The sequence below is a fragment of the Suncus etruscus genome, chromosome 16 (genome assembly GCF_024139225.1).
Source record: "Suncus etruscus isolate mSunEtr1 chromosome 16, mSunEtr1.pri.cur, whole genome shotgun sequence".
Lineage (NCBI taxonomy): Eukaryota > Metazoa > Chordata > Mammalia > Eulipotyphla > Soricidae > Suncus > Suncus etruscus.
Window position 1 is genome coordinate 11,714,105 of NC_064863.1, and position 26,658 is coordinate 11,740,762.

Genomic DNA, 26,658 nt, shown 5'->3' on the forward strand with positions numbered 1-26,658 from the left:
GTGTGTGTGTGGCTGAAACTTATAAACTTTTAGATAAGCTACTAGAGTGTGTGGCCACCACACCCAAGTATGTATGGTATTCTTGATTATGGCAACATCACAGCAGCAAAGGGAAGGAGGAAAAAGATCAAAAGAAAAAATTTTAATTAAAGAAAAGTGAATCACTTCTTCCACGAGGTGGCAGTCTTTACCTTCAGCACCAGGCTCCAGTAGCCTGGAATTGGAATGGTGAGCTGGGTTTTCTCTGGGCCAAGACAACCCACCAAGAAGTACTTGACAGTGGGACCAAGTCATTGTGAGTGTGAAAAGCCCTTGAGATGAAAGAGCTTTCAGGAATGAAGGTTTCAGGCCCTAGAGCTTTCCTCGAACCAGCACATAATGAAGACTAGGCTGCTCTGTTGACTACTGATGGGACTTAAAAGATGCATTGTTGTTGTTGTTGTTGTTGTTGTTGTGTCACACTTAGCTGTGCTTAGGGGTTGCTTCTGGCTCTGCACTCAGGACCCACTCCTGGTAATGCTTAGGGGACAATATGGGATGTCAGGGGTTGAAACAGGGGAGGCTAAATGCAAAGCAAGCACCTTAGCCGCTTCTATACTATCTCTCCATCCCTTAAAAGATTCATTTTTTTTAGAGTAAGAGGTTGACTCATACCTGATGGTATTCTGAAGCTTCTCTTCACTTTGTGCTTGGGGTTTGTTCTGAGTAGTGCTTAGTGAACCATGAATTGAACTGAGGTCAGTTGCATGCAAGGCAAGTGCCTTAACCCCAATACTTTCTATTTGTCCCTAATAACAATTGCTAATTGTTTGAAGGGGGCAGATTTAGAGAGGTGGCCAGCACCTTCTGAAGCTCTGAGTACGGGGACAGAGTACACCAGGGATTTTCACCCTCACCTACAGCTTTACTCTTTTGGTAATCTATAATTCCACTTACGATATCCTTACTTACTTATCCCATTTACTATATCCACTTTGAGGTCAAAGTTTTGTTTTGTTTTGTTTTGGGGCCACATCTGGTGATGATCAGGCATTATTTTTGTCTCTGCATTCAGAACTCATTCTTGGCAGGCTCAGGGAACCATATGGGATGCTAGGGATTGAACTCAGGTTGGACGCGTGCAAGGCAAATGTCCTATCTGCTATGCTATTGCCCGGGCCCCAATACCTAGCAACTCATTGGGTATTTGTTTCTTATTTATTGTAGGAATATCTCTTTTTGGGGATGGGGCTCTAGTGGAATGTTTCCTATGGGTACCCACATTGTTTGTAGAGAGTGTTTTGGGGCCCTTGAAAACCCCAAGCTTCCTGCAGAGTTGATGGCACTCTTTCCTAGTGGCCACCATAGGATTTAAGTAGGATCCATGAGTAATTGACATGGTCTTTGGTGCATGGGTAGAATGACTCTATTTTCTTCCCTCATGCATCCCTTGGGCACCAGGACACAGCCTGCCTGCAGGTCAGAAGTATGGAGAAGGGAAGTGAACAAGAGGCCACTACACCTATGCTTCTTTCTCAACTCTTTCTTTCACCAACTCTCCTTTGTTAAATTACAACATGTCTCTTTTGTAAATGGAGGCATGTGCAAAACAATTCACATGGCTCTAGGTGGTATGGAGACCTGATGAATAGATACATTTCAAGTAAGAATTCAGAGTTAAAAAGAGAAGATATGGTGCTGGAGAGATATCACAGCAGTAGGGCATTTGCCTTGGATGTGGCTGATCTGGGACTGACCTGGGTTCAATCCTTGGCATCCCATATGATCCCCTGAGCCTACCAGGAGCAATTTCTGAGTTCATAGCCAGGAGTAACCCCTGAGCATTGCTGGATATGGCCCCAAAACAAACAAAAAAAATAAGAGATAAGATAAATTTTAACATTTCAAAGAAGTTCCTGTCCAGCTAGGTCCTGGATGTCAATATTGGTGTGGTTTAGGGGATTTTGCAAAGAGCCGGTTTTTCCTATCAAACTTATTTTCTGAGGGAACAGCTTTTGTTTTAGGGCCTAATACAGGTAACTTTCTAAGGTCTTACTAAGAAATAGTTTTTAGAAAAAAAAAAAAGTTTATCTGAAAGAGATGCAAATCTATACTGTAAAGGTTTTCTCAACAACCCAATGCTATTTCTTGGCCCAAACTTTGGATGTAAATTCTGAGGCAAAAATTAGTTAGCAAGTACTCAAAGTACTTTAGAGATATCCCAAAAACAGAACATTCTTTTCTGTTTAAAACTGCAAGGGCATTTAGAAGACACTGAGAAATAAAGTTGTTTTTAAGTATCTTTTGGTGCTGAGTTTTCCAGGTAAAGAGAAATTTACTCAAGGCTATATTTGCCTATAATAATCCTTATAGTTGGAAGTAAAAAGCTCAAATATATACACACTTAATATAGCAGAAAGGAGATTCATATTTAGGCCAAGTAAATTTTATTACTAAGCATGAGAAATATCACCTTTGCTATCAAAAAAATCTTGGTCAGCCATCTGCACTGAGGAAAGACTTCTCAATGGGCCTTCTGATGATATTTTTATTAGACAGCAGGCAGTGATAGCAACCGGGAAGCAGAGATCTGGGAGCTAATTCTTGAATAGGGCATCTCCATCAGTTGTATTGTCAGCGGGAAGAACTGAGCAGAGTGGAACCTGTCAGCAGCCAAGCAACTGCTTTCATTCATATTAGTCACTGTAAAAAAGGATGCTTAGCTGTGAGACCTGAGTTGATAGGATAGTAGATAGTGTGCTTGACTGGTACCCAGCAGACCTGGGTGGAACTCAGGTATTCCATATAGTCCCTGAGCACAGCCAATAGTGAACCCTCGAGTGCAAGTGAAAAGCTGAACACCTGAACACTGCTGGATGTGATCCTCAAACAAAACAAAACATAACAAAACCAAAAAATAGCAATGCTTGGCTATCTCTCTTTTTCTCTCTTTGTCTCTACTTTCTCCTTTCTTTCTTCCTTCCTTTCTTTCTTTCTTTCTTTCTTTCTTTCTTTCTTCTTTTACTTTCTTTTCTTTCTTTTCTTTCTTTCTTTCTTTCTTTCTTTCTTGCTTGCTTGCTTGCTTGCTTTCTTTCTTTCTTTCTTTCTTTCTTTCTTTCTTTCTTTCTTTCTTTCTTTCTTTCTTTTTGTTTTTGGTTATGTTCAGGAGTTACTCCTGGCTATGTGCTCATAAATCACTCCTGACTCGGGGGATCATATGGGACACCAGGGATCAAACCCAGATCCATCTTGAGTCAGCTGAATGCAAGGCAAAAGCCCTACCTCTGTCTTATTTCTCTGGCCCCTCTCTTTTTCTCTTTCTCTCCCTCCATCTCTCACTCTGTTTTAGGAAGCAAACTAAATGGCTGTGGTGATTGATAAAATGTGGTATGCCCAACAGTGGTTTAGAATTCAGCTTAAAGGACACCAAGACATGTGAGGTCTTCACACACACACACTTGACTGTCATGTGCCAGAGACTGCACACCTTTGTGGGACTGGAGATCACACTAGCAATGCTTGTGGGATCACACTCAACATGTAGAGCAGTACTGAGATCCAACTCAAGGCCTCATACCTGCAAGGCTTCATGATCTGCCATGAACTCTATCCCTGCCTGTCCCCATCTCAACTTCTAATTTTCATCTTAACTTGGAGGGGTTTGGGTGGTACCAAAAGATATTTAGGGAACTATGTGGTAAAAAGGATTGAACCAGATTGGCAGTACCAGGAAAGCACCCTAATTTCTTTGTTTATTGCTTTTGAATCACACCCACAGCTGCTTAAGGTGTACTCATGGTTTTGTGCTCAGAGTTCATTCTTGGCAAACTCTGAAGACCATATGCAGTTCCAGGGATAGATTCTGGGTTCATTATGTAAGAGGCGATTGCCTTCTCATTGTACTAACTCTCCAACACGCCTTGATTTATAACTACTCCAGTACCCCTATTCCTTTACCCTGCAGTTATATGGTTGGTTTCTCATTCCTTCAAAATCAACAGCTTCTTATGGACCACAGGGCCTTTGCGTGGCTATAGCCCATATTTGGAACTCATGATCTTTATTTAGCATCTAAGGCCTCTCAAAGAGTCCTTTTCAGATCAGCTTCCCCGAAGTGCCCATTGTAGCGGATCTCTCCCTCTTCATGGATTTCCTGAAAACTCACTGCCATCTTCTCTTCTTTGTCAATTTGCCACCTTTGTGGAGTAGAGCCAGGAAGGCAATGCTCCTCTCATTAAGTCACACAGCTTCGAGGGCATGATACTTTGGAACTACAGGGTACATAGTAAATTCTTTCTTTATGTGATTGGGTTTTTTTTGGGGGGGGGAGATTATGATGCTTTAAAAAAATAACTTCAATTCTCATTCTGCATTTTCTCTTCTCTGTGTTCTCCTGCAGAAATAGAGACTGCCGAAAGATAGAGGAGGCTTTCCGGAACGCATTTCTTTCTAAGAACCCATGTCAGGTGACAGAGCAAGACTATGCACCACTAATAAAGCTGATTAATCAAACAGTAGATTGTAACAAGGTAACTAGGTCCAGTTATTAATACATTATTACTACGTACTATTATTGTTGTTGTTGTTCTTGTTGTTGTTGTTGTTAGCCATGGCTGGCAGTGTTCAGCTGCTCTTTTGGACTCTGTGCTCTTGAGGATTAATCATGGTGGTGCTCAAGAAACTTACGTAAAGCTGAGCATAGAAATAAAGTCTGTCAAGTGCAAAGCCAGTGCCTTAACCCCTGTACCATCTCTCTGGTTTGATTTTTCTTTTTTTTTTTTGGTTTTTGGGCCACACCCGTTTGACGCTCAGGGGTTACTCCTGGCTATGTGCTCAGAAATTGCCCCTGGCTTGGGGGGACCATATGGGACGCCGGGGGATCGAACCGCGGTCCGTTCCTTGGCTAGCGCTTGTAAGGCAGACACCTTACCTCTAGCGCCACCTTCCCGGCCCGCTGGTTTGATTTTTCAAATTGAGGCAATGAGCCAGAGGGAAGAGGCCACAGGGGTAAATTTTGATGAGGATGAAGGAAGAGGAAAACACTGAATGCTCCAAGGTCTGCTATGGTTGACAGGGGTAGAGCTTGTGGGTCTAATGGGAAATTTGGGCAACATAAGGATTTAGGACACCCAAGAAAGGGAGGTCAGAGAGACAGAAAAGGACATAGAAAGAGGAAGGAGCTTGGGCCCAATATTTGTCTGGACAAATCTACATGGAACCCACTCGAAGGCAAACGCTACTTTCTAGAAACCTTCCAGCCTCCACCCCTATAGAAATAGTTATAGCAATAACAACTTGTGTGCGCAAAGGGCCGTGTTTGCTTAGAGACTTCTAAATTTAGCCTATTCAATCTTCACAGCTATCCAGGATTGAGAGATAGCACAGTGATAGGGCATTTCCCTTGCATGTGGCATCTCATATGGTTCCCTGAGCCTTCCAGGAGCGATTTCTGAGCACAGAGCCCTGAGTGCAGTAATCCTAGAGTGCTGCTGGGTGTGGCTCAAAATAAAACAAAACAAAAAAGATCAATCTTTGCAACTATCCAGTGGGAAAGGTAAATCAGGAGTTTCCATTTTAACACTGAGAAAACTGGAATGGGACCAATGATTGCTCGTTCTTGGAGACCTTAGAAATGATGATTGAAATGTTTATGGCACAGAACTTGAAACTAAAAACGACCTAAGTTATCATCCTTTAATTGCTCTGGGAAAAGAATGTGATGGAACACATATCTCCTGCAGATAGCACTCCTGGCAAAACTCCACAGGGCCCCAGAATGTCTCTGGGGAGACTCTTCCCACTCTGTCTCTTCTGTCACTGTGATGGATGTTTTTCTTGGTGTCCCAGACATAAGGACTACACAGAAAAGCTGCATGTTCCACACAAAGGAGTCAGGCAGGACCCAGGGCATGGCCCACAGGCTAAGATTACCTGCCTTTAGAGGAGGCCACTGAGTTCCATCCTTGGTGTTACTCAGCATAGTTCACCAATGTTGCCGTCTGGGACTTCTGATGCAACAACGGAATTTGCCATTTCCAGCCCACAGTCAAAAGTGCAGACTCTGCAACTAATGCAGACTAACTAGTAGTTAGTCTATTAGTTATAGTTATAACTAATAGTCTAATTTGTTAGCCCATTGCAACTAACCTGGGGCCAGAGCCATAGCACAGCGGATAGGGCATTTATTTGCCTTGCATGTGGCTGACCCACGTTTGATCTCCCAGCAGTCCATATAGTCCGCTGAGCCTGCCAGGAGCAATTTCTGAGTGCAGGGTCAGCAATAACCCCCAAGTGCTGATGGATATGGCCAAACACACACACACACACACACACACACACACACACACACACACACACACACAATGAACTCAACCCTGCAGCTCACCACAGCTTCAAAAGAGGTGTTGAACAGTGTGGGCAGGAGTGGGACACCCAGTGAGCATATGTGTGAGCCCCACAGAGATATTCTGAGGAGCCAGAGCAATAGTACAGTTGGGAGTTTGCTTTGCATAAGATCAACCTGTGTTGAATCTCTAGTATCCTATATGGTCACCTGAGCCAGCCAGAAATGATTCCTACGTGCAGAGCCAGGAGTAACTCCTGAGCACTATTGGGTATAGCCTCAAAACAAAGCAAAACAAGACAAAACACCATCACCAACAAAAAGAATGCGCACGAGCACCTCAGCTAGCAAGAGTGACCCCCTAACTCTACCCCCTTGAGCTCATGTGCAAGCATTACAACTAAAAGTGTGCAATCCTGGGTGAATACTATAGCTTAAGAATGTGTGACCAATTTGTTATCACAACAGCAGCAACTTGCAGGAAAGGGGAAAAATAATACACACACACACACACACACACACACACACACACACGAAATATAAAAATTGGGGCCGGAGAGATAGCACAGCGGTAAGGCTTTTGCCTTGCATGGAGAAGGATGGTGGTTCGAATCCTGGCATCCCTTAGCCTGCCTGCTGGGGGGGGGGTGATTTCTGAGTGTAGAGTCAGGAGTAACCCCTGAGCGCTGCCAGGTGTGACCCCTCCCCCCAAAAAAAAAGAAATATAAGAATTAATTAGGTAATTAGGTGATGGCTTTTGAGTGATAAAGCCACAAATCTAGGACTATGGACATGATTTTTATGCATTGCCTTGTTTAATTTCCTCGGCATCTCAGGACTTTCTTGTAGTGATTATTGTTGCCATTTTGAAAAATGAAAAAAAAAAAGGGGGAAAAGTGGGCTGCATGGGCTGCCCAGTTAGAGAGCTAGGAATTAGTGACTCTGGGTTTCATTTAAAAAAAAAAAAAACACTTTATTTATTTACTGATTGGTTGTTGGGCCACACCCAGCAGTGTTCAAGGTCACTCCTGGCTCCACACTCAGAAACCACCCCTGGCGGACTGGGGGACCATATCAGATGGCAGGAATCAAACAGGGTCTCTTCCGGGTCAGCCACATGCAAGGCAGACACCTTACCACTTTGCTATCTCTCTAGCCCTGACTCCGGATTTCTTAATGCAGCCTGACTCCAGTTCTCATCTGGCCTCACCTCCGGCCCTCTATCCCTGCCTCTTCAGAAGAAAGTAGTCCACAGAGAAGAAGAGTATCAATACATTTGACTTCGTATACTTTTTCAGAGACCCTGAGGAAAACTCACTGAACATGTTCTCTGTCCCTCCCTTTTGTTTTGTAGGGAAGGGAGGAGATTTGGGAACAAGAATAGAGTCACAAGCTCTTTAAGAATCAGAGTGTCTCTTAGAAAGTAGCACAGAGACGAAATAGATTTGCAGGTAGCTTTCTATAAAGATCCAGGTTTTTATTTTATTTTATTTTATTGGATTTTGGGCCACACCTGGCAGTGCTCAGGGATTACTCTTTGCTCTGCACTCAGAAATCACTCCTGGCAGGCTCAGGGGATCATATAGGATGCTGGGTTGAACCCAGATTCACCCCTGGTAGGCCATGTGCAAGGCAAACATCCTACCACTGTGCTAATGCTCTAGCCTCAGAAATTTGGGATTATTTTTCCAGTGTGTTTCCCCAGCTATGTTCTTATGCTATGCTTATTGCAGGATTTTGACCAGTGACTTTTCACTTTTTTGTTCATACTGCAACCCAAAATAATGCATTTAACATTACGGCCTAGAAACTATTTATACACATTATCACTGACTCACAAAATAGGCACTGCTTAACAATTACCTTCATTATACTGTTTTTCTTTAGATGCCTATCATAAAGAAATGTAGTCGATATAATGTATTTCAGTGCATAATTGTCACGAAGTGGTTTTTTATCTTTAAAACATATTTTTAGGGGCCAAGAGATAGTACAGTGAGTACAGCACTTATTTTGCATGCAGCTGACCCAGGTTTGAGCCTAGACATCCGATATGGTCCTCCAAACTTACCAGGAGTGACCCCTGACTACAGAGCCAGGAGTAAGCTCTGAGCATTTTGGGATGTGTTTCCCCAAACAAACAAAAGTTTCTGCATAATCCTTGCATCCCACTTTTTTGGCCAAAATATTTTGCATAAAATCTATGACAATCAGGTGGTAATATACAGTGTATGATTTTGTCTCTAATTGTGTTTCTCTTTTTAAAAAAAAAATAAAAAGCAAGACTTGGGACCAATTCATGCTCTGCCCCCACCCCCACCCCCCAGTAACAGGCAAACTTTCTCTTTCCTAGACCGTCTTTTGGAGCAGAAGCAAAGAGCTAGTGCACCAGTACACTAGGCTGCAGAAGACGCTTTTCACACTGGAGGACACACTCCTGGGTTACCTGGCAGATGATCTCGACTGGTGTGGTGACGCTGGGTCTTCTGGTGAGGCTGGGACACTTGGGGTGGACAGTCCCTATCCAAGGCTTCAGACTTCAGTATATCTTAGGAGGGGAAAGGACACATGATCAAACTCCAAGCAAGGTAGAAAGAGGAAGAGATTTCTCTAGACTCTGTTATGTCTGTACCCAGTGAGGATGTGGGCACAGCCCTCCCAAGCAGGTTGGAGGATGTCTGTCCTCTCCCTTCCTTACCTGTGCAAAGTTACATGAAACATTCCTAGATCTGTCCTGGACTAGCCCAAGGTTCCTGTCCCATCCACTCAATTACTGACCAATCTACTTACCTAGCAAGTCATTCTTTTTGGGGGGCACGGAGTACCCAGCAGCACTCAGGGACTACTCCTGGTTAGTGCTCAGGAGTCAGTCCTGATGGTGCTCTGGGGACCTTGCTGGGAACAGAGCTGAGCATTTGGATAAAGAACCTACACTCCGATTCTTTCAGCTGTCCTCCTGCTCCTCATCCTTTTCCCCAATCCTTGCCTGCATGGAGCACATGTATGTGTCCTCCTTTCTGGGGTCAACCATGTGCAAGGCAAACACCCTACCACTGTGCCCCAAGTCTAAGTTCTTTGGTAGAAGACTAGGCCTTTGTCTTTTCCTTTGCCTCTTCTTGCTCCACTCTGCTCCTCATGCTTCTGTGCTGGCAGTCAACATCATAACAGCCATACTTTTTTCCACCTACCCTTCCCTCAGGGAAACTTCCTGTTTCCCTACCACTTCTTTTGGTAAGTAAAAGTCCAGGGCCTTCTCCCACTCTGGTGGGTGGGTTTCTTGATAATAAAGTAAAAGTGCTGGCTTTGGGCTCAGGAGAGAGAAAGCACGTGGGAGGTAGATAGCATATGGCAGATGCTGCACATGGCTGAGAAAGGCTTTAAAAAAATAATAAAATGAGCTGATTCCAATGGAGGAAAAAAAGGTATTCCACATGTTGAGTGAGGCTGCCCCAAGTATCATGCTTATAACTCTTCATGTGGCTAGGTCGGAAGAAGCAAGGTAGTGATGGAGAATAATACACTAAGCAGTGTATTATTCGTTGGAGTCAGGTCTCTGTCATGTGCTGCCTATGCGCCATGTGCTTTCTTTCTCATGCCCAAAGCTAGCACATTTTCTTTATTCTCCAGAACCCCGCCCACTAGGGTGGGGGAAAGTCCTTTAATCCAGGTGAGTTTTTACATACCAAAATAAGAGGTTAGAGAAACAGGAAGTTGGGGGAAGGGTACATGCCTTTGCTCCTGTTCTCTTTGTCCAAAGCACCTTTCTCTGTCTGAAGACTCCTATTCATCCTTCAGAACCAAGGTCAGCACCGACCTTTGTGGCATTCTACCTCCATCTCATGTTGATCTTTCTTGGATTTAGTTGACTATACTACCTCATGTGATTCTAAAGGCAGGTTTCCATCTCTTTCATCTCTTTACTCAGCCAATGAAAGTATAGTCAAATGCAAGTGCTAAAGAAAGCCTACATACTCTTAGAGATTTACACATGTATATGTGTAAATTTTTTTAAAATTGACTTTATTTAAACATTGTGACTACAAAGTTGTTCATAATACGTTTTCCCCCAGATACAAAGAAGTTCATAATTGAGTTTCAGTCATATAATACCTAACACCCTTCACCAGTGCACATTTCTCACCACCAATGTCCCCAGTTTCCCTCCCACCCTTTCCCTTACCTATCACTGGGCAGACATTTTCCTCTCTCTCTCTCTCTCTCTCTCTCTCTCTCTCTCTCTCTCTCTCTATATATATATATATATATATATATATATATATATATATATATATATATATATATATATATGAACATGAACTCCAAAGGCATTATTCTAAACAAGCCATAGAAAAACTACTGCAGGATGTCACTTATAGGTGGGGGGTTTTAAAACAATCAAAAATATCAAACCCACAGAAACAAAAAGTAGAACAGTGCCTCCAGCGGCTAACAAGGGAGGAATTTGGAGTTTGCAGCTGTAAAATGAATAAAGTGAGGAATGAGTATATGACATAGGGCATTACATGGTCTATGTGATGTATGGCAGCAGTTGAGACAATTTTTGTGTTATTGGAGTTTGCTAAGAAAGTAGAATTAAAATATTCTCTCTCAAAAGGTAAGTTGGTGAGGTGATAATTATGTAAAATGCATGGTTAGGGGGCCCAGAGAGATAGCACAGCGGCTTTTGCCTTGCAAGCAGCCAATCCAGGACCTAAGGTGGTTGGTTCGAATCCCGGTGTCCCATATGGTCCCCCGTGACTGCCAGGAGCTATTTCTGAGCAGACAGCCAGGAGGAACCCCTGAGCACTGCCGGGGTGCATGGTTAGGGAATTTTCTTTTCACAGGATACAAGTTAAATGTGATACAAGTTAAATATCTCATATCTCACAATTTGATGGGTCAAATCCACTTCAGCCAAAATTAAAAGATGAGGAAATATGAGCTTGCATTAAAGCAGAGAGGATAATGAACAAGTCCATGTTGACTACCCCAACACACTGTAGAAACACTCTGTAGATCCTGTAGAAAGACTGGGAGCCTAAATGCACAGGGTCCAAGGGAGGTGGGAGGAAAACTCCTGAGAGAGAAAGAGAGAGAGAAAGAGAGAGAGAGAGAGGACAATCAAAAGGGGATAACCAGAAAGCATACCCTTCCCATCCCCAGTACCCAGTTTTCTATTGAATTCTTCTTGAGTATGGGCATGATGTGGAAGCTTGACCTGCCAGATGAGCTTTTGCTATAATTTCCCGGAATGATGATGATGTCACACTAGTCACTGAGTTCTTGCTGGGATAAGGACTTGGAAGGGACTCAGGGAACACTCAACAAAACTGGGTCATGATGTGTCTATTCGCCAGTCACCCTCTTGGCAGTGAGGGCCTTGGAGTTGACCCTGGCTGGGACAGCTGGGCAAGAGTGAAGCTTCAGGACACCCTTTGGTTGCCACCTTATTATTTCCTCTCAACTCTTGTCTCTTAGAAATGAACTATGACTCTTGCCCACTACGGAGGGAAGATTGCCCTGCCAGTGCTGTTTCTGTATTCTGGACCCTGGCATCCAGAAAGGTATGGACTAAGCGTGAAATTCTAGAAATTTGGAGACCTACAAATTTGAGAAACTGAACAGTTTTAATATTTTTATTATTGTGGTGGTGGTAGTGGAGATTGTACATGGTGGTAAGGGCAAAGGTAGTGATCCAACCCAGGGTCTTATATAAGCAAGGCATGGGTTCTGCTACTTGAACCATCTCCCCTAACCCTAGATTTCACTGTTTTTCAATCACTAATTCTTTTGGTAACAAAGATTTAGAAAATTTTCTAGAAGAAACAAGCCAGAAGATTCTCATATAGAGTATCCAGGAACTTATAGAGAGTCCATGAACTCTAGGTGATGAATTTGTTTTTAATCATTTTTTGGTTTTTAATTACCTGATTCTGATATGAACTAGTTATAGATTTCTGATCAGTCTGCAAATCTACATGTACAGAGCATTCACTATATTCTAGGAAAAGACCTGAGCTATTCAAAGATTAAACTCTTTTGTCTTCAAGACCCCTCTGAGGTAGGTATCATAAGTAGCACAACCATTTTGCAGATGGTCAAATGAAGGCACCAATAAATAAACACTCTACCACAGTACACAGCTGTAGGTAGCATATCTGAAAGTCCTGGGAGCTAGAGACACAGAGGTAGAGGTGATGGGTGATTTTATTTGGTGGGTGGAGATTTAGCTTCTTGGACAAATGTTCACTGATATTTGGGGGTTTAAAACCCCATCTATTTAACTTCTGTACTTTCTTGTAATAGTCCCTTTCTCCTTGGCTCCAATTAGTCCAGTACTGACTTTGTGGGTGCTTCTTAACAAATCTATATTGTAAGTAGTGCTTGCAACCTGAATACACTCAATTGAAATGACATTTGGAGGCCTTGTTTTTTGTTCATCACCCCTGTAAGAGAGACTCCACGAGTTTACAATTCCTTTTAAATTGTTCAAATAAGCTGTGAAGTGGGGTCAAAGCCCAGCATAGACTTCGACTTTATGAGGAACTAAAACTTCTTATTCACTAATATCCTTCCACTCCATCCATCCATCCTTCCATCCGTTTATCCATCCATTCATTCATCCATCCATCAATCCATCCATCTCCCATTCTCTTATTCTTGTTCGGGCTCAGACTTACCTTCTGTCCACGTTACCTCTTTGTTCATATCCTCATTCCATTATCCCTGAATTAATCCTGCTCCCAATAAATGAAACACCCTGCATGACTCAAGGAAAGTCCTTTCCTCTTCTCACTCATCTATAGTTATGACTTCTGAAGTCCCCAATCTAGTAGCCCTATGAACAATGACTTTGAACTTCATGGTTCAAGTACAAAGTGAACATCTACTTCCACAACTTTTATGTGAAGCATCATCCCTTCAGTGGTTTGGGATGCAATGATATTTGACTCTTACCGAGCTAGAACCATAACAGGACAGTCCCACCTTAATTTCTGATGTTATGAAGTGAAATGAATAAAACTTCTGGGTATGACAACTAAGTTTGCATGTTGAAAATGGTGGTGCTTTGTGTTGTTTTGCTTTTAAGTTTGCAGAAGATGCCTGTGGAATGGTCCACGTGATGCTCAATGGGTCACTCAGTACACCTTTTAACATAAACAGGTACTCATTTCTTTTTATCTTATTTGTATTTGCTCTGACAACTGGATTCTTTATCTCTAGAGAAATATGTTTTTCTTATGTCAAAGACTAAGGATATGTGATTTAAAAAGGTAAAATGTGGGTCAAAGCTAGAGTTTAATTGGTAAAGCAGTTGCCTTGCACATGACTGATGTGGGTTAGATTCCTAGCACCACATAGAGTCCCCCATACTCACCAGGACTGATACCTGTGTGTAAAGTCAGTATTAAATCCTGAACACTTCTGGCTCAAAAACAAAGAAATAAAAAGGTAGGATGTATTTTCTCCCTTTTGGGAGGGTGCACTCAATGGTGCTAAGGACTTATACCTGTCTCTGCAATTAGGAATTACTCCTGGTGGGCTCAGGGGACCATATGGGGTGCTAAGCATCAAACTCTGTAGACTGCATGCAATATAAATACCCTAACCCTTGTGCTATTATTTCAGCCTCTAAATGTTTGCCTTCTATGGAGTGATTTGTCTTTCTAAGTCATTACTTCTATCTGGTTTCTTCCCCTTATAAATTCCTTGCAGGATAACCAGCTCTACTTCTTGACCTTTTGAGATCTAGTTTTAATTTCCCCATCTCCATTCCCACTACATTCCATCCCGCCCAATTCCCCAATTCTCTTTCCATGCTGTTGCCCCATTTAACTTACCATTTCCCCTTTTGTTTCTAAACTCATCCATGAACCCCTGGTCTATGCCTCTCCTCCATGAATGGTGTGAGGATCCCTACTCATGGGAACCTAAGGAGCTGATGGGGCTAAGAGTTTGACCGCCATGATTTCTTTGTAGGCCTTATCAGCATTGAATGGCATTGGTTGAAGATGGGGACTCCACAGGTCTTATAGAGCACCACTATGATCTTATCCGGACATTTATCCTCTTGAGTCCCTGTAGTATGTCCACTCCAACCTAGCCACACCAGTGCCTTCCTTCTCCCTCCACCTTCTACCTTCCACCACTAACAGCTCTTACTACATTGAAGATCTTTTCAGTCCTTTTTTTTTTTTTTTTTTTCATTCTTTCCCTGGGTAAGGTTGGGTTGGGAGTGAGGAGCCTGTATCAATGTGTTCCAGAGACTACTATCCTGAGTTTATTTCCTGTCTTTCCTGTTTTAATGCTTAATTTCACATAAAAGTATGTGTTATTTTGTTTTGAACCCCCTCTTATAGGCTCTTGGATGGGCACGTGAACATTACAACATCATTACAAAATGATATGAGGGATGTAAATACTTGCATCAGGAATGTTCATTGTCAGCCTAATGGGAAAGAATTTGGAACTGGGACTTTTATAGGATGTTAGGGGGTCATTCAAAGCAGTGCTTCTTTTTAGTTATTTTTGGGGGACACATCCAGATATACTCAAGACTTACTCCTGGCTCTGTACTCAAGGCTTATTATTATTATTATTATTATCATCATCATCATCATCATCATCATCATCATCATCATCATCAGGGGATTATAGGCAATCCTGGAGATCAAACTCTATTCAAGACAAGTGGCCTTTTACTATCTTTCTGGCCCCAAACTTTATCCTGATGGCTTATAAAGAATTCTTTTTGTTTGTTTTGGTTTGGGGATCACACCCAGCTATGCTCAGGGTTTACTTCTGACTCTGTTATCAGGGATCAGGGGACAAAATAGTACTTCTAACACCTTACCAGTTGTCAGATCAAATAGTTCAACAGATCAGTAGAGCAGAAGGTGGAGTTGGGCTGGGACTCTGCAGGTCTAACCAGGTCCTCAGGATGCTCGTTATGTTGGTCTAAGATAGGGGTCCCCAAATTATGAGCCACATGCAGCCTGCTGAAGACATTTATCCAGCCCTCCCGGTGTTTTTGCCACCAATGCCTGTCATGCTTAGCAGCTGACTCACCCCAGGTCCACAATCCACATGTGTGGGATATGCACCACATTCTCTGACTTTCCATCTCTCTCTCTCTCTCTCTCTCTCTCTCTCTCTCTCTCTCTCTCTCTCTCTCTCTCTCTCTCTCTCTCTCTCTCTCTCAACTCCTCTCAGTCTCAGGTACCGGTCCTCAAATTATCACCTGCTAAAAGCAGGCCCATAGTTCCCATATAAATACTGGTAAATTTGTTGGCTTAACTTTACTTGTTCTTCATTTGAAATATTGTATTTGTTCCCATTTTGTTTTGTTACTTCAAAATAAGATAAGCATCCAGTATGCATACAAATTTGTTCATAGTTTTTTGTAAAATTATAGTCCAGCCCTTCAATGGTCTAATGAATTGGCCTCCTGTTTAAAAGGTTTAGGACCCCTGGTCTAAGTGCTCCTCTTAGAACAACAAGAAACCAACATCAGTATTTAGGTTAATATCCTTACTTTGAACATTCTTAAGGGTCACATGATTGACTGTTTTATAAGGAAAATCTTAGGTAATTCCAAAGAAATTGGAATGATATCTTGTTTGAAGATACCTGAACAACTATCTTTGGGCTTAACAGTGTTTTCCTTGTCTGTTCTATTTCAGTACTTTTGGGAGTGTGGAAATCTTAAATTTGCAACCGAAAAGGGTTCATACCCTACAAGCCTGGGTGACACATAACATTGGAGAAATTTCCAGGTATTTGTTATAACTTTGTACTCAAAATTCATTGAGGAATAAGTCCATGAATGAATCTTTATGCACAGACAATAGACTGACCAAGGAAAGGAATAGGCCTTCCTCTATGGTCATCCCATCCAAACCACCTCTAAATTTTATCTACCTCATAGGTTTCTATATTCACCTCTTCAGCTTAAAGGCCAACCTGTGAGGTCTCAGAAGCCAAGTCAAATGTGGCTTTGCTATTAAAACGTACTCAAAGGGAAGCAAGAACTGGACTCTATTAAAATTGATAAGATTCTGGTTACGGCCTAATGAGAGAATATTAAACATGTGCTCCATATCTCTCTTTAATTTTTGTTTGTTTGTTTGCTTTTTGGGGTTACACCTGGTACTAATCAGGGATTATTTCTGGCTCTGCACTGAGGAATTACTCCTAACAAGATTAGGTTGCTGGGGATCAAACCTGGGCTGGCCACAAGCAACACAAGAGCCTTACCCACTATACTATCCCTCCTGCCCCTCCCATATCTCTTTTATTTTTTATCATTTCCCTCCCATATATTATCCCTGCCCAAAAGCCTATAGATATATGCAGATACATTGGACCATGCCTCAGAGGACCAGCCCGTGAAGGGATTTATTGATCACACTGGTGCTCTCCAGTCTGCCATCTGCCCTTTCTAAAACCTAGAATCTCCTGTTGTCCTATACAACTGCCTCTGGAGATGTTTCTTCCGGTTATGAGTCGGCCATCTTCCAACTTGCTGACTTGTGGCCAACAAAGAGCTTTCTCTAGATTGATTACCCGCCTCAAGTAGGGTATTTGTGGTTCTTATTTTATTTTAGTTTTTGGCTTTGAAGCCACATGTGATGGTGCTCAGGGTCTACTCCTGGCTCTGGATCACTCGTTTGGGGGATCATGCATGGTATAGTGATTGAACTGAGATAGGCCATATGACAAGAGCATTAACCTTTGTAGTATCTCTCAGGCCCTGGTGAGGTTACTTTAACACTTGATGTCTTCTCTTCTAGGGACTCATGTACCAGTTCCTCCATAAATGATCTGAGATCAATTGTAAATAATATGAATATTACATTTGTTTGCCAGAATAACTACAGGTATTAAATTTCTTCTTGAAGAAGAGAAGGTCTTGATGTATGTAAGCATTTCCCTTCAGAAAAGAGCCTCTTTGGAACCAGCAGAGTGACTCAGTTCCCTACCAGTCCTTGATGGGCATATTTCAGTCACAACATGGCTCTAGCCAGTAATGTGTTATCCAATATATACGTAAAAATGTGTCATTTTAATGTAACATTGGTTACTAATATTGATATATTTATAATACACACACATATATATTTTTTTTCTTTTGGTTTTTGGGCCACACCTGGTGGTGCTCAGGGGTTACTCCTGGCTGTCTGCTCAGAAATAGATCCTGGCAGGCACAGGGGGCCATATGGGACACCAGGATTCGAACCAACCACCTTTGGTCCCGGATCAGCTGCTTGCAAGGCAAAGGCCACTGTGCTAGCTCTCCGGGCCCCACATATATATTTTTTAATATATTTTTATTTAAACACCTTGATTACATACATGATTGTGTTGTTTGGGTTTCAGTCATGTAAAGAACACCACCCATCACCAGTGCAACATTCCCATAACCAATGTCCCAAGTCTCCCTGCTCCCCACCCAACCCCTGCCTGTACTCTAGACAGGCTTTCTATTTCCTTCATACATTCTCATTAATACACATACATTTTTAATTTTAATGTTATTTTGTTTCAAAGACTGTCTTACTACTCTAATTGGAATTTCTTTTCCAAAATTGAGTTCCCAGTAATACATTCATGTTTTTTTCTTTTAAGATAAGCAAAGATCACTTTAAAACCTTTAATAGAGTTCTTTAAAAGAGTTCTTTCCCCACAATAGTAATGCCATAAAGAAATAAGATCCTTTCTCTTCCTTCCCCCTCTCCCAAATGTATGCTTGCAGGAGACCCCAGGTAACCCTACTGCTAAGAGGAGGGGCTTGTTCCATATTCAGCTGGGAACTTATCTCTGTCTCACTTTCTTCTCATAGGTCCATCAACTTTCTTCAATGTGTGAAAAATCCTGAGCACTTCCTTTGCGGATGAGTAAACATGATTTTAGGTCTTTGAGCCTTGGTGGTTGGCACATCAAAGTTCCTGTGGTGAGGAGCTGCAGATTTTGAGATTCCTCTGTCCTCTCTTGAACATCTGAGAAGGAAGCCTTCCCCCATCACATGTCCTACAATAACTGCATGTTGTTGCTGTTTGTGTGGGGCATGGATTTCTGGCACAGTTTTTACAAAAATGTTGATCTCATAATCGTCAAGAAAAGAATAATGTGTATATCATTAGAGGGAAATTTCTATTATTTCACTTGAATTTCATATGAAGTTTTTATGTTGTTGAGATGTTGATAATATACTGAAGAATGTTCCCATGTAACCTCTCCTATTGGTAGCTGCAAGTCAAGATAGGTAATGAATGATTCTGTCCTCGGGGTTCCCCACCAGTAGAGCATACTGGATGTCAGGCTCTAACTGCCATGGGTGTGAGAAGTACTTTGTAGGATATAAGCTACCCACGTGTTTCTGGTGCATTACCAGAAACTCTTCCTATGAGGTTGGTGTTATTGTCTTCCTTTTATCCAGTGAGAAAGTAGAAGCCTTTTCATTTACTGAAATTATGCATTTAGCTCAATGTAGAGACTGAATGTGACTTCAATTCTTTGAAAATTCAAGTTATGTGTATTCTTTGACTAGCTTTGGGTGCTCCGTGTTCTATTCTAGTACATGATTGTTCAATAAAATTAAGTAAAGGGCCAGAGAAATAGTACAGGGATTAAAGTGATTTGTCCTACATATAACCCATCTGAGTTTTTTCCCTGTCATGGAATATATTCTCTGATCACTATCAGGAATGATCCTTGAACCTAGAGCCAGGAATAAACACTGAGCATAGCCATGTGTGCCTCAAACTGTCCCTCCATTAATTAAAAAGTACAACAGAATCTGAAATGTAATTACCTTGAGTGGCTTCTAAACAGACTCTTCTTTCCCTTTCTTCCTCTTTTTCCTTCTTCTCATGAGCACTTTCTTACATACATAGCAAACACTTGAACATTTATTTGTTCCTAATATTGGTCATTTATGCCTCCCTCTCTTGGGGGGATAGGTCACACTTACTGATGCTTAACAAGACTCATGGTTTGGTGTCCAAGATTCCCTTCCTAGTAGGGCTTAGGGAACCCTGTGATGCTGGTGATTAAATCCAAGGTTCTTGTTTGCATGTCCCTGGATTCTTGTTATACCTCACTTTTTCTTTCCTTGGGAATCATTGATTTTATTACTTTTTCAAAGAAACCAATTTACAATTTTTTATTTTATTTTGGGCATCATGGTTTACAAACTTATCATAATTGTTATGAAAAGCCTATCAGAAAATACATGAAATACTTTAACAACACTCTGAATACACACTGAAGTATCTTCTTTCTTCCACTATTTTCCCAGTTTCCCCTTCTTTCCTCTTGGTAAAATTGCTACGGAAGACAAGTTCTCAGTTTCTGTTGCTTCTAGCATTTATTATTCCCCTAAAATGGTTCTTTCTATTACATACCAGAGAGATCATTCTGTGTCTGTCCCTTTCATTCTGAGTAACTTTACTCAGCATGAGATTCTAAAGGTCCATCAAAGAACTCAGCTCTAACCTTGCTGCTTCACTCTATTTTACTGAGTTTTGCCCTTCTTATTTCTCTTTATTTGTTTGTTTCAGCTTCTTGTGATGGACACTTTGACTGTTGATTTTTTAACCTGGTTTAATTCTTTCATAGACAATTTACTATAAATTTGTTTTAGTAGTAGTCTTCATTCTCCTTTTCCTTTCCCCTCTCCTCTTCCTCCATCCTCCTCCTCTCCCTCCTCCTCCTTCTCCATTTTCACCTCCTCCTTCTCTTCCTTTTTCATTTTTTTATGGCTTACACAAAGTGGTGCTGATTAGTGAACAGGAACATGGCCCAGTTTGCTGTGAACCCTACAGCTCAGTTCTTAGAAGCTTGTGACTTGACTGTCTCAGGTAGGATCGGTACTGCATAAAACTTTGTTTTCGTAAAATTTTAAGAAATTTTATGCAGGGCCGAAATGATAGTACAGCAGGTAGGTTGTTGTTGTACGTGGCCAACACAGATTCTATCTTTGGCATTCCATATGGTTCCTGGAGCACTGCCAGGAGTAATTAATAAGTGCAGAGTAGGAGTAAACTCTGAGCACAAGCAGATGTGCGCCCCACAAAAGTTTATATCTGGGGCCGGGCGGTGGCGCTGGAGGTAAGGTGCCTGCCTTACCTGCGCTAGCCTAGGAGACGGACCGCGGTTCGATCCCCCGGCGTCCCATATGGTCCCCCAAGCCAGGAGCGACTTCTGAGCGCATAGCCAGGAGTAACCCCTGAGCGTTACCGGGTGTGGCCCAAAAACCAAAAAAAAAAAAAAAAAAGTTTATATCTATATCTATATGTATATGATATATGTCATGACTAAAATGGCATAAAGAAAACCTATTCTATGATATCATTATAAAAGATGTTTTTTAATGCAATCTATATGAAGACAGCCTAGAAATTTTCCATTGCTCGTAAAACAATCATGAAATAATTTATATTACTAATAGTTGTAACATACATGTTTTAAACTGCACCAGGAACTCAAATGCGTGTTCCCACCCAAGAGATGGTGGCTAGCTATTCCCCGACTCATACACAGCACATAGGCTGGTCTTTGATAGGGCATTTCCCCTTGATCTCCATTCACACAGACATATGTTTCTGTTCTCATTCTCTGATAAAATCTTAAGCAGCACAGTATTATGAAAACCATAGAGTAACTCGTTGGTTTAGTTTATCAAATTCTGTAAATCTCTAGTTTAGAATATATTTTTACAGATTTAGAGTACAATATAAGCAATAAAAAATTACTAAACGAATCTGTGGACTAATTCTTTGGGAAACTGTTGTCTCTGCAAATGCCATAGGCTTTCACTGATATGTGGAATGTAAAAAAAAAAGCCAAACTCAGAATAGCAAAGTAGAATGGTGGTTACGAGGGATGGAACAATACAATAGACTTTTAATTATAAGAAGAATAAATTCTGGAGTTATCATGAATTGATTGGTGACAGTTGTCTGCCTTATTAAAATATCATATTAAAATGTTTGCATATTTAAAATTTTTGAAATTTACCAAGAGAGTAATCTCAAGTGTTCCCACCTCACATACACAAAAGTCACCATTGAAACAATAAATGTGTTAATTAGCTAAATTGGAGAAATCATCTTACAGAGACCAGAAAACACCCAATGGAACACCTTAAATCTATACAATTTTTATCCTTCAGTTCAAGGCTGCTGGTGGTGCCAACCCAGTCCACAGGTCCTCAAGATCACCCTCAAGATGGAAGAATTGGCATTAGAGAGAGGCTGGGTCACAGTTTAGTGAAGGGGTGCCTAGAAGATTCGTGATTTATAGTCTGTTGATGTCTGAAAATTATAACTCCTATATATAACTTTATATCTCTATGTATAGTTTTTGGGTAGGTCAAGAAAGAGCTTCATGTCAACAAGTTAGGTTAGAGTATGGCTGACTCATCATCTCAAGTGACTATTATTTTTTCAAGATCACAAGAAAAGATGTTTATAGGAAAATGGGAACAGAGAAGTACATTTTTAGGAACAGGACCTCATTTCTCATTCTCTGAGAGATCAAAGAAGGAAGAGAGCAGTTTACTTTCTAGCAAACAGGAAGTTTTGAGAATAGCAATACCATAACCTTTTACCCTTATTAAAATATAAACTTGTGGGTGAGATGTCAGTCAAAGTATGTTTGCACATTGCTGATCTCAACTCAATTGTGGGCATCACCTCGGCTCCTGAGAACAGCCAGCTACGGCTCTGCAGGTCAATGCTGTATCCTCAGTCCCTCACATTAAACCATTGACCTTCTTGGCCAAGAATCGACAGAAGGGGTACCTGAGCCCCCTATCCTCCCAAAGAAAAAGGTCTTTTTTGGGGACAAACCCAGCATCACTCAGGCGTTGAGCTCAGAGAGCATTCCTGGTGGGTTCAGGGGACCATGTGGGATGCTGGAGATTGAACCTGGGTCAGCCTCATGCAAGGCAAACACCCTACTCACTGTGCTATTCCTCGGGTCTCAAAGAAAGAGGTCTTAATGTAACAATGTTGGTTCTCTTCCTAGTGGTATTGGGAAACTCTCCTGTACATTGCTTGTAGATGATGCTTTTTTGGGGGCCACTCCCTGTGATGCTCTGGGGGCTACTCCTGATTATGCGCTCAGAAATCGGGGACCATATGGGATGCTGAGGGATCAAACTGTGGTCTGTCCTAGGCTAGCTCGTGTACAAGGCAGATGCCTTACCACTTTGCGCCACCGCTTCGGCCCTGCTTGTAGATGATTCTTAAAAGTATGAAGCTTGTGTTCCATCTTGAAACACACTGTCCTGCCCATTGAGCATTTCATCTTGAGTCCTCCCAGGAGTTTCCTGTGATCATGCAAAAAATGGATTATTCTTTTACTTTGCTTTTAGGCATGGGCCTAACTCACTAATTATAATTACAAAATAATTCTTAAGAACACTATCAAGATTTCAGAACCATAGTATAACCAGTAAGTTGTTTGCTTTGCAAGCAGCTGGCCTAGATTCTATCCACAACCCCCCATAAGGTCCTACAAGCACTGCCATGAGTGATTCTTGAGTACAGCGCCAGAGATAACTTCTGAACATCACCAGAGATGACCCCCAAACAAAAAAAATATTTGGAGCCCAAGAGGAAGCCCGACAGTAAACATGTATTTTCATGCAGAAGGCCTGGCTTCATACCTCTGGCTCCATGTGTCTTCTTTCCACCCAACCCCATATTTTCTCATTATTTACCTTCTTAGAGCCTATGGTTGATAATTTAATCACAACCTATTTAAAGTCAGTATCAGGAGCCAGAGGAACCTGTTTTGCCTATGAGACACTGCAAGCACTTATCTAATGACCATTTTGTGTTTCCTTTCAAATGATGAACCTTGCTAGCTTCCTCACTCTTTTTATGTTTATTCCCAGAACAGGTAAAATAGAAAACACTGTTCTCAGTATCAGTTCTCCTGATAATTTGGTCCTCTTTCTTTCTTACTGCTTGTAGTATGTTTCATGAGCTCAGGGAGTTGATTCTTTCCATAAGATTTCATCAAAATAACAGGCTCATAATTTGGAATGTTCCCTCTGATCTTAATAACTCACCCTGTATCTTTGCTTGGCAGAAATTCATTAGCTAAGAGAAAAATGTAGATAAACATGTTCACATTTCAATTAATCTTTGGGTACTCTCATTTGAAACAGTCAAAGGTTGTCTGAAAAGCCAGAGAAAGAAAACAGTGCATGCAATCGACCCAAATTCAATCTTCAGCAACATATACAGTCTCCAAAACTCTGCTAGGGATGATCTTTGAGTATAGAGTAAAGAGTAAGCCCTCAGTTTCCCTGGGTGTGATCAAATCAAACATTGTTGTCAGAAAAATAAAATAAAATATATGTATTTTAGCCAAGGAGGAAGGGAAGGAAAGCAAAGCAAATAAATTTTAGAGGAAGAAATCATGCACTAAAATATTTTGCCTGCATTTTACCCTTTTTTGTGTGTGTTGGAGTGACAACATGGTAAATTTTCTCTCTTAATCAAAGACCAATTTTTTTCAGTTAAGTAAGAATGTGTGTTTTAGGGGATGAAGTAATAATATAGTGAGTTAAGGCACTTGCTTAGCACATGGCTGATTCAGATTTGATCCCCCGCATTCCATATGGGCCATGAGTCCTGCCAGGACAAGATCCCTGAGCACTAAGCCAGAAGGGAGCCCTGAACACTGTTGTGTGTGGCAAAGAAGAGAAAAAGAAAGAGGTAGAGAAAGAAGAAAAAAAAGAAGGGGAGGAGGAGGAGGAGAAGGAATAGAAGAAAATGGGAAGAGGAAAAGGAAAAGCAGAAGGAGAAAAAGGAGAAGGGCAAGGATAAGAAGATGGAGGTAGGGCCGAGAGAGATAGCACAGCGGCGTTTGCCTTGCAAGCAGCCGATCCAGGACCAAAGGTGGTTGGTTCGAATCCCGGAGTCCCATATGGTCCCCCCTGCCTGCCAGGAGCTATTTCTGAGCAGACAGCCAGGACTAACCCCTGAGCACCGCCGGGTATGACTCAAAAACCAAAAAAAAAATAAAAAGATAAAGGAAGAGGATTTTTCAGGGAGGGACTTCAGAGCATAAAAACCGGCTATCCTTTGCAAAAGCTGGCTCCCTGTGTGTGACACCAGGCGGGGAAAATCCGCGAAAGTACACCGGCCCAGTGGGGCTCAGCTGTGAAAGACTGTGAGTGTGACCTGTCTATGTCTGTCTACTGTCCTCTTGCGTGAAACTCTTGCGAGCGGGGCAAAAAGAGCCTCCAGAAACCTCGCTCGCCCAGACGCCATTTTCAGGGAGAGACTTCAGAGCATAAAAACCGGCTATCCTTTGCAAAAGCTGGCTCCCTGTGTGTGACACCAGGCGGGGAAAATCCGCGAAAGTACACCGGCCCAGTGGGGCTCAGCTGTGAAAGACTGTGAGTGTGACCTGTCTATGTCTGTCTACTGTCCTCTTGCGTGAAACTCTTGCGAGTGGGGCAAAAAGAGGCTCAGAGGAGCACGGCCGCTCCGCTTCGCTACGCGGCCGCGCACTCTTTCTAAGGAAAGAACTCCATTGCAACAAGAAGGAAAAATCACACTAAGAACGGCGCTATATCACAGAAGCAAACATTTCTCTCTGGACTGTCTTCTCTGTTACATGCTCGGGCCTAAGATTTGACCCAGTGTGAGGCTTCATCCACGGAGGACTCCCCTCCCTTAGAGGCAAGTCAGCCCATCCAGAAAGGGAGGAGCCAGAGGAGTGTGCTGCCTACATCATATAGACAATGAATACCACTACAACACGTAGAAAAACCCACAATACAAATGTGACAATGGGGAAACAGCGCAGGCCAGCATCAGACATAGAGAATGAAGATGACAATTCTGAGGACCAGATAATGACTGAACAACTAATCAACCTCTCAGATAAGGACTTTAGACTAGCAATATGGAAGGTGCTCAACAGACTCCAAGAAACCATGGATCGAGTTGAACAGAACACTAATAAGAACCAAGAAAATATGAAGGCAGAAATGACAAAACTCCAAACTGAAATAACATGTCAACTAACAGGCCTGAAAAACTCAGTAAACGAAGTGAATGACAAAATGGATAAGCTCTGGGACAGGGTATCAGAAGCTGAGAATAGACTTGGTGCTGTGGAAGATGAGATACATAACAATTCCATACAGCAGGAGAGATTGGACAAAAAACTTAAAGCAAATGAGCAGACAATGGAAAAATTAGTCAAAGAATGGGAACAGACGAAAATAGAAGTCTATGATAAGATCAACAGAAACAACTTAAGAATCATTGGAGTCCCAGAGACCCAGGAAGAAAATTTCCAGGAAGAATCAATGGTCAAGAACATCATTAAAGAGAAACTTCCAGAGCTAAAGAATATATGTGATCAAATCCTGCATGCCCGAAGAGTACCAACCAAAAGAGACCCCAGAAAAACCACCCCAAGACACATCCTAGTCACAATGACAAATCCCACAGATAGAGACAGAATTCTGAAAACAGCAAGATCAAAAGGGGAAATCATGTTCAAGCAAGCTTCCCTGAGATTTACAGCAGACCTGTCACCAGAAACGCTCAATGCCAGAAAGCAGTGGTGGGATACTGTGACAAGACTGAATGAAATGAATGCTTCACCCAGAATACTATACCCAGCAAAACTCACTTTCCGGTTTGATGGAAGAATACATGGTTTCACAGACAAAAAACAGCTCAGAAACTTCACAGACACAAAACCAGTCTTAAGAGAAAAACTGAAAGACCTAATCTAAGACAAGACTACCCAAAAGACACACCAAATTTTGAAATAAAGATGGCGTTAAATCCCAGGACAATTCTTTCTCTCAACGTCAATGGACTAAATGCACCAGTTAAGAGACACAGAGTGGCTAAATGGATCAAAAAACTCAATCCAACCTTCTGCTGCCTACAAGAAACGCACCTGAATAGTCAGAACAAACATAGACTCAAAATAAAAGGCTGGAGAAAAGTTATCCAAGCAAACAACACCCATAAAAAAGCTGGAGTGGCCATACTAATATCAGATAATGCAAACTTTATACTCAGGAAGGTTGTAAGGGACAAAGACGGACATTTTATATTAATCAAGGGGTACGTAGAGCAGGAAGAATTCACTCTCCTAAACATATATGCACCAAATGAGGGGCCAGCAAAATATTTAATACAACTGCTGACAAATCTGAAAAATAATATCAACAACAACACAATAATTGTGGGGGACCTTAACACGGCTTTGTCAACACTGGACAGGTCAACCAGACTGAAACCCAACAAGAATATACTAGACCTGAGGAGAGAAATGGAAGAAAG

At 41.8% G+C, this 26,658-nt stretch overlaps 1 protein-coding gene across 1 annotated transcript in view; it reads left to right on the forward strand.

Annotated features, from left to right (window-relative positions):
* The window catches only part of CD38 (CD38 molecule), a 30,446-nt gene extending 12,041 nt beyond the window's left edge, over positions 1–18,405 (forward strand). The window contains exons 2-8 of the mRNA XM_049789970.1: positions 4,379–4,508; positions 8,676–8,811; positions 11,801–11,886; positions 13,413–13,486; positions 16,006–16,098; positions 17,116–17,202; positions 18,165–18,405. Of these exons, the coding sequence (XP_049645927.1) occupies positions 4,379–4,508; positions 8,676–8,811; positions 11,801–11,886; positions 13,413–13,486; positions 16,006–16,098; positions 17,116–17,202; positions 18,165–18,219 (661 nt within the window). The 3' untranslated portion in view covers positions 18,220–18,405. The remainder of the gene's footprint in view (positions 1–4,378; positions 4,509–8,675; positions 8,812–11,800; positions 11,887–13,412; positions 13,487–16,005; positions 16,099–17,115; positions 17,203–18,164) is intronic.
* The last annotated feature ends 8,253 nt before the right edge of the window (positions 18,406–26,658 follow it).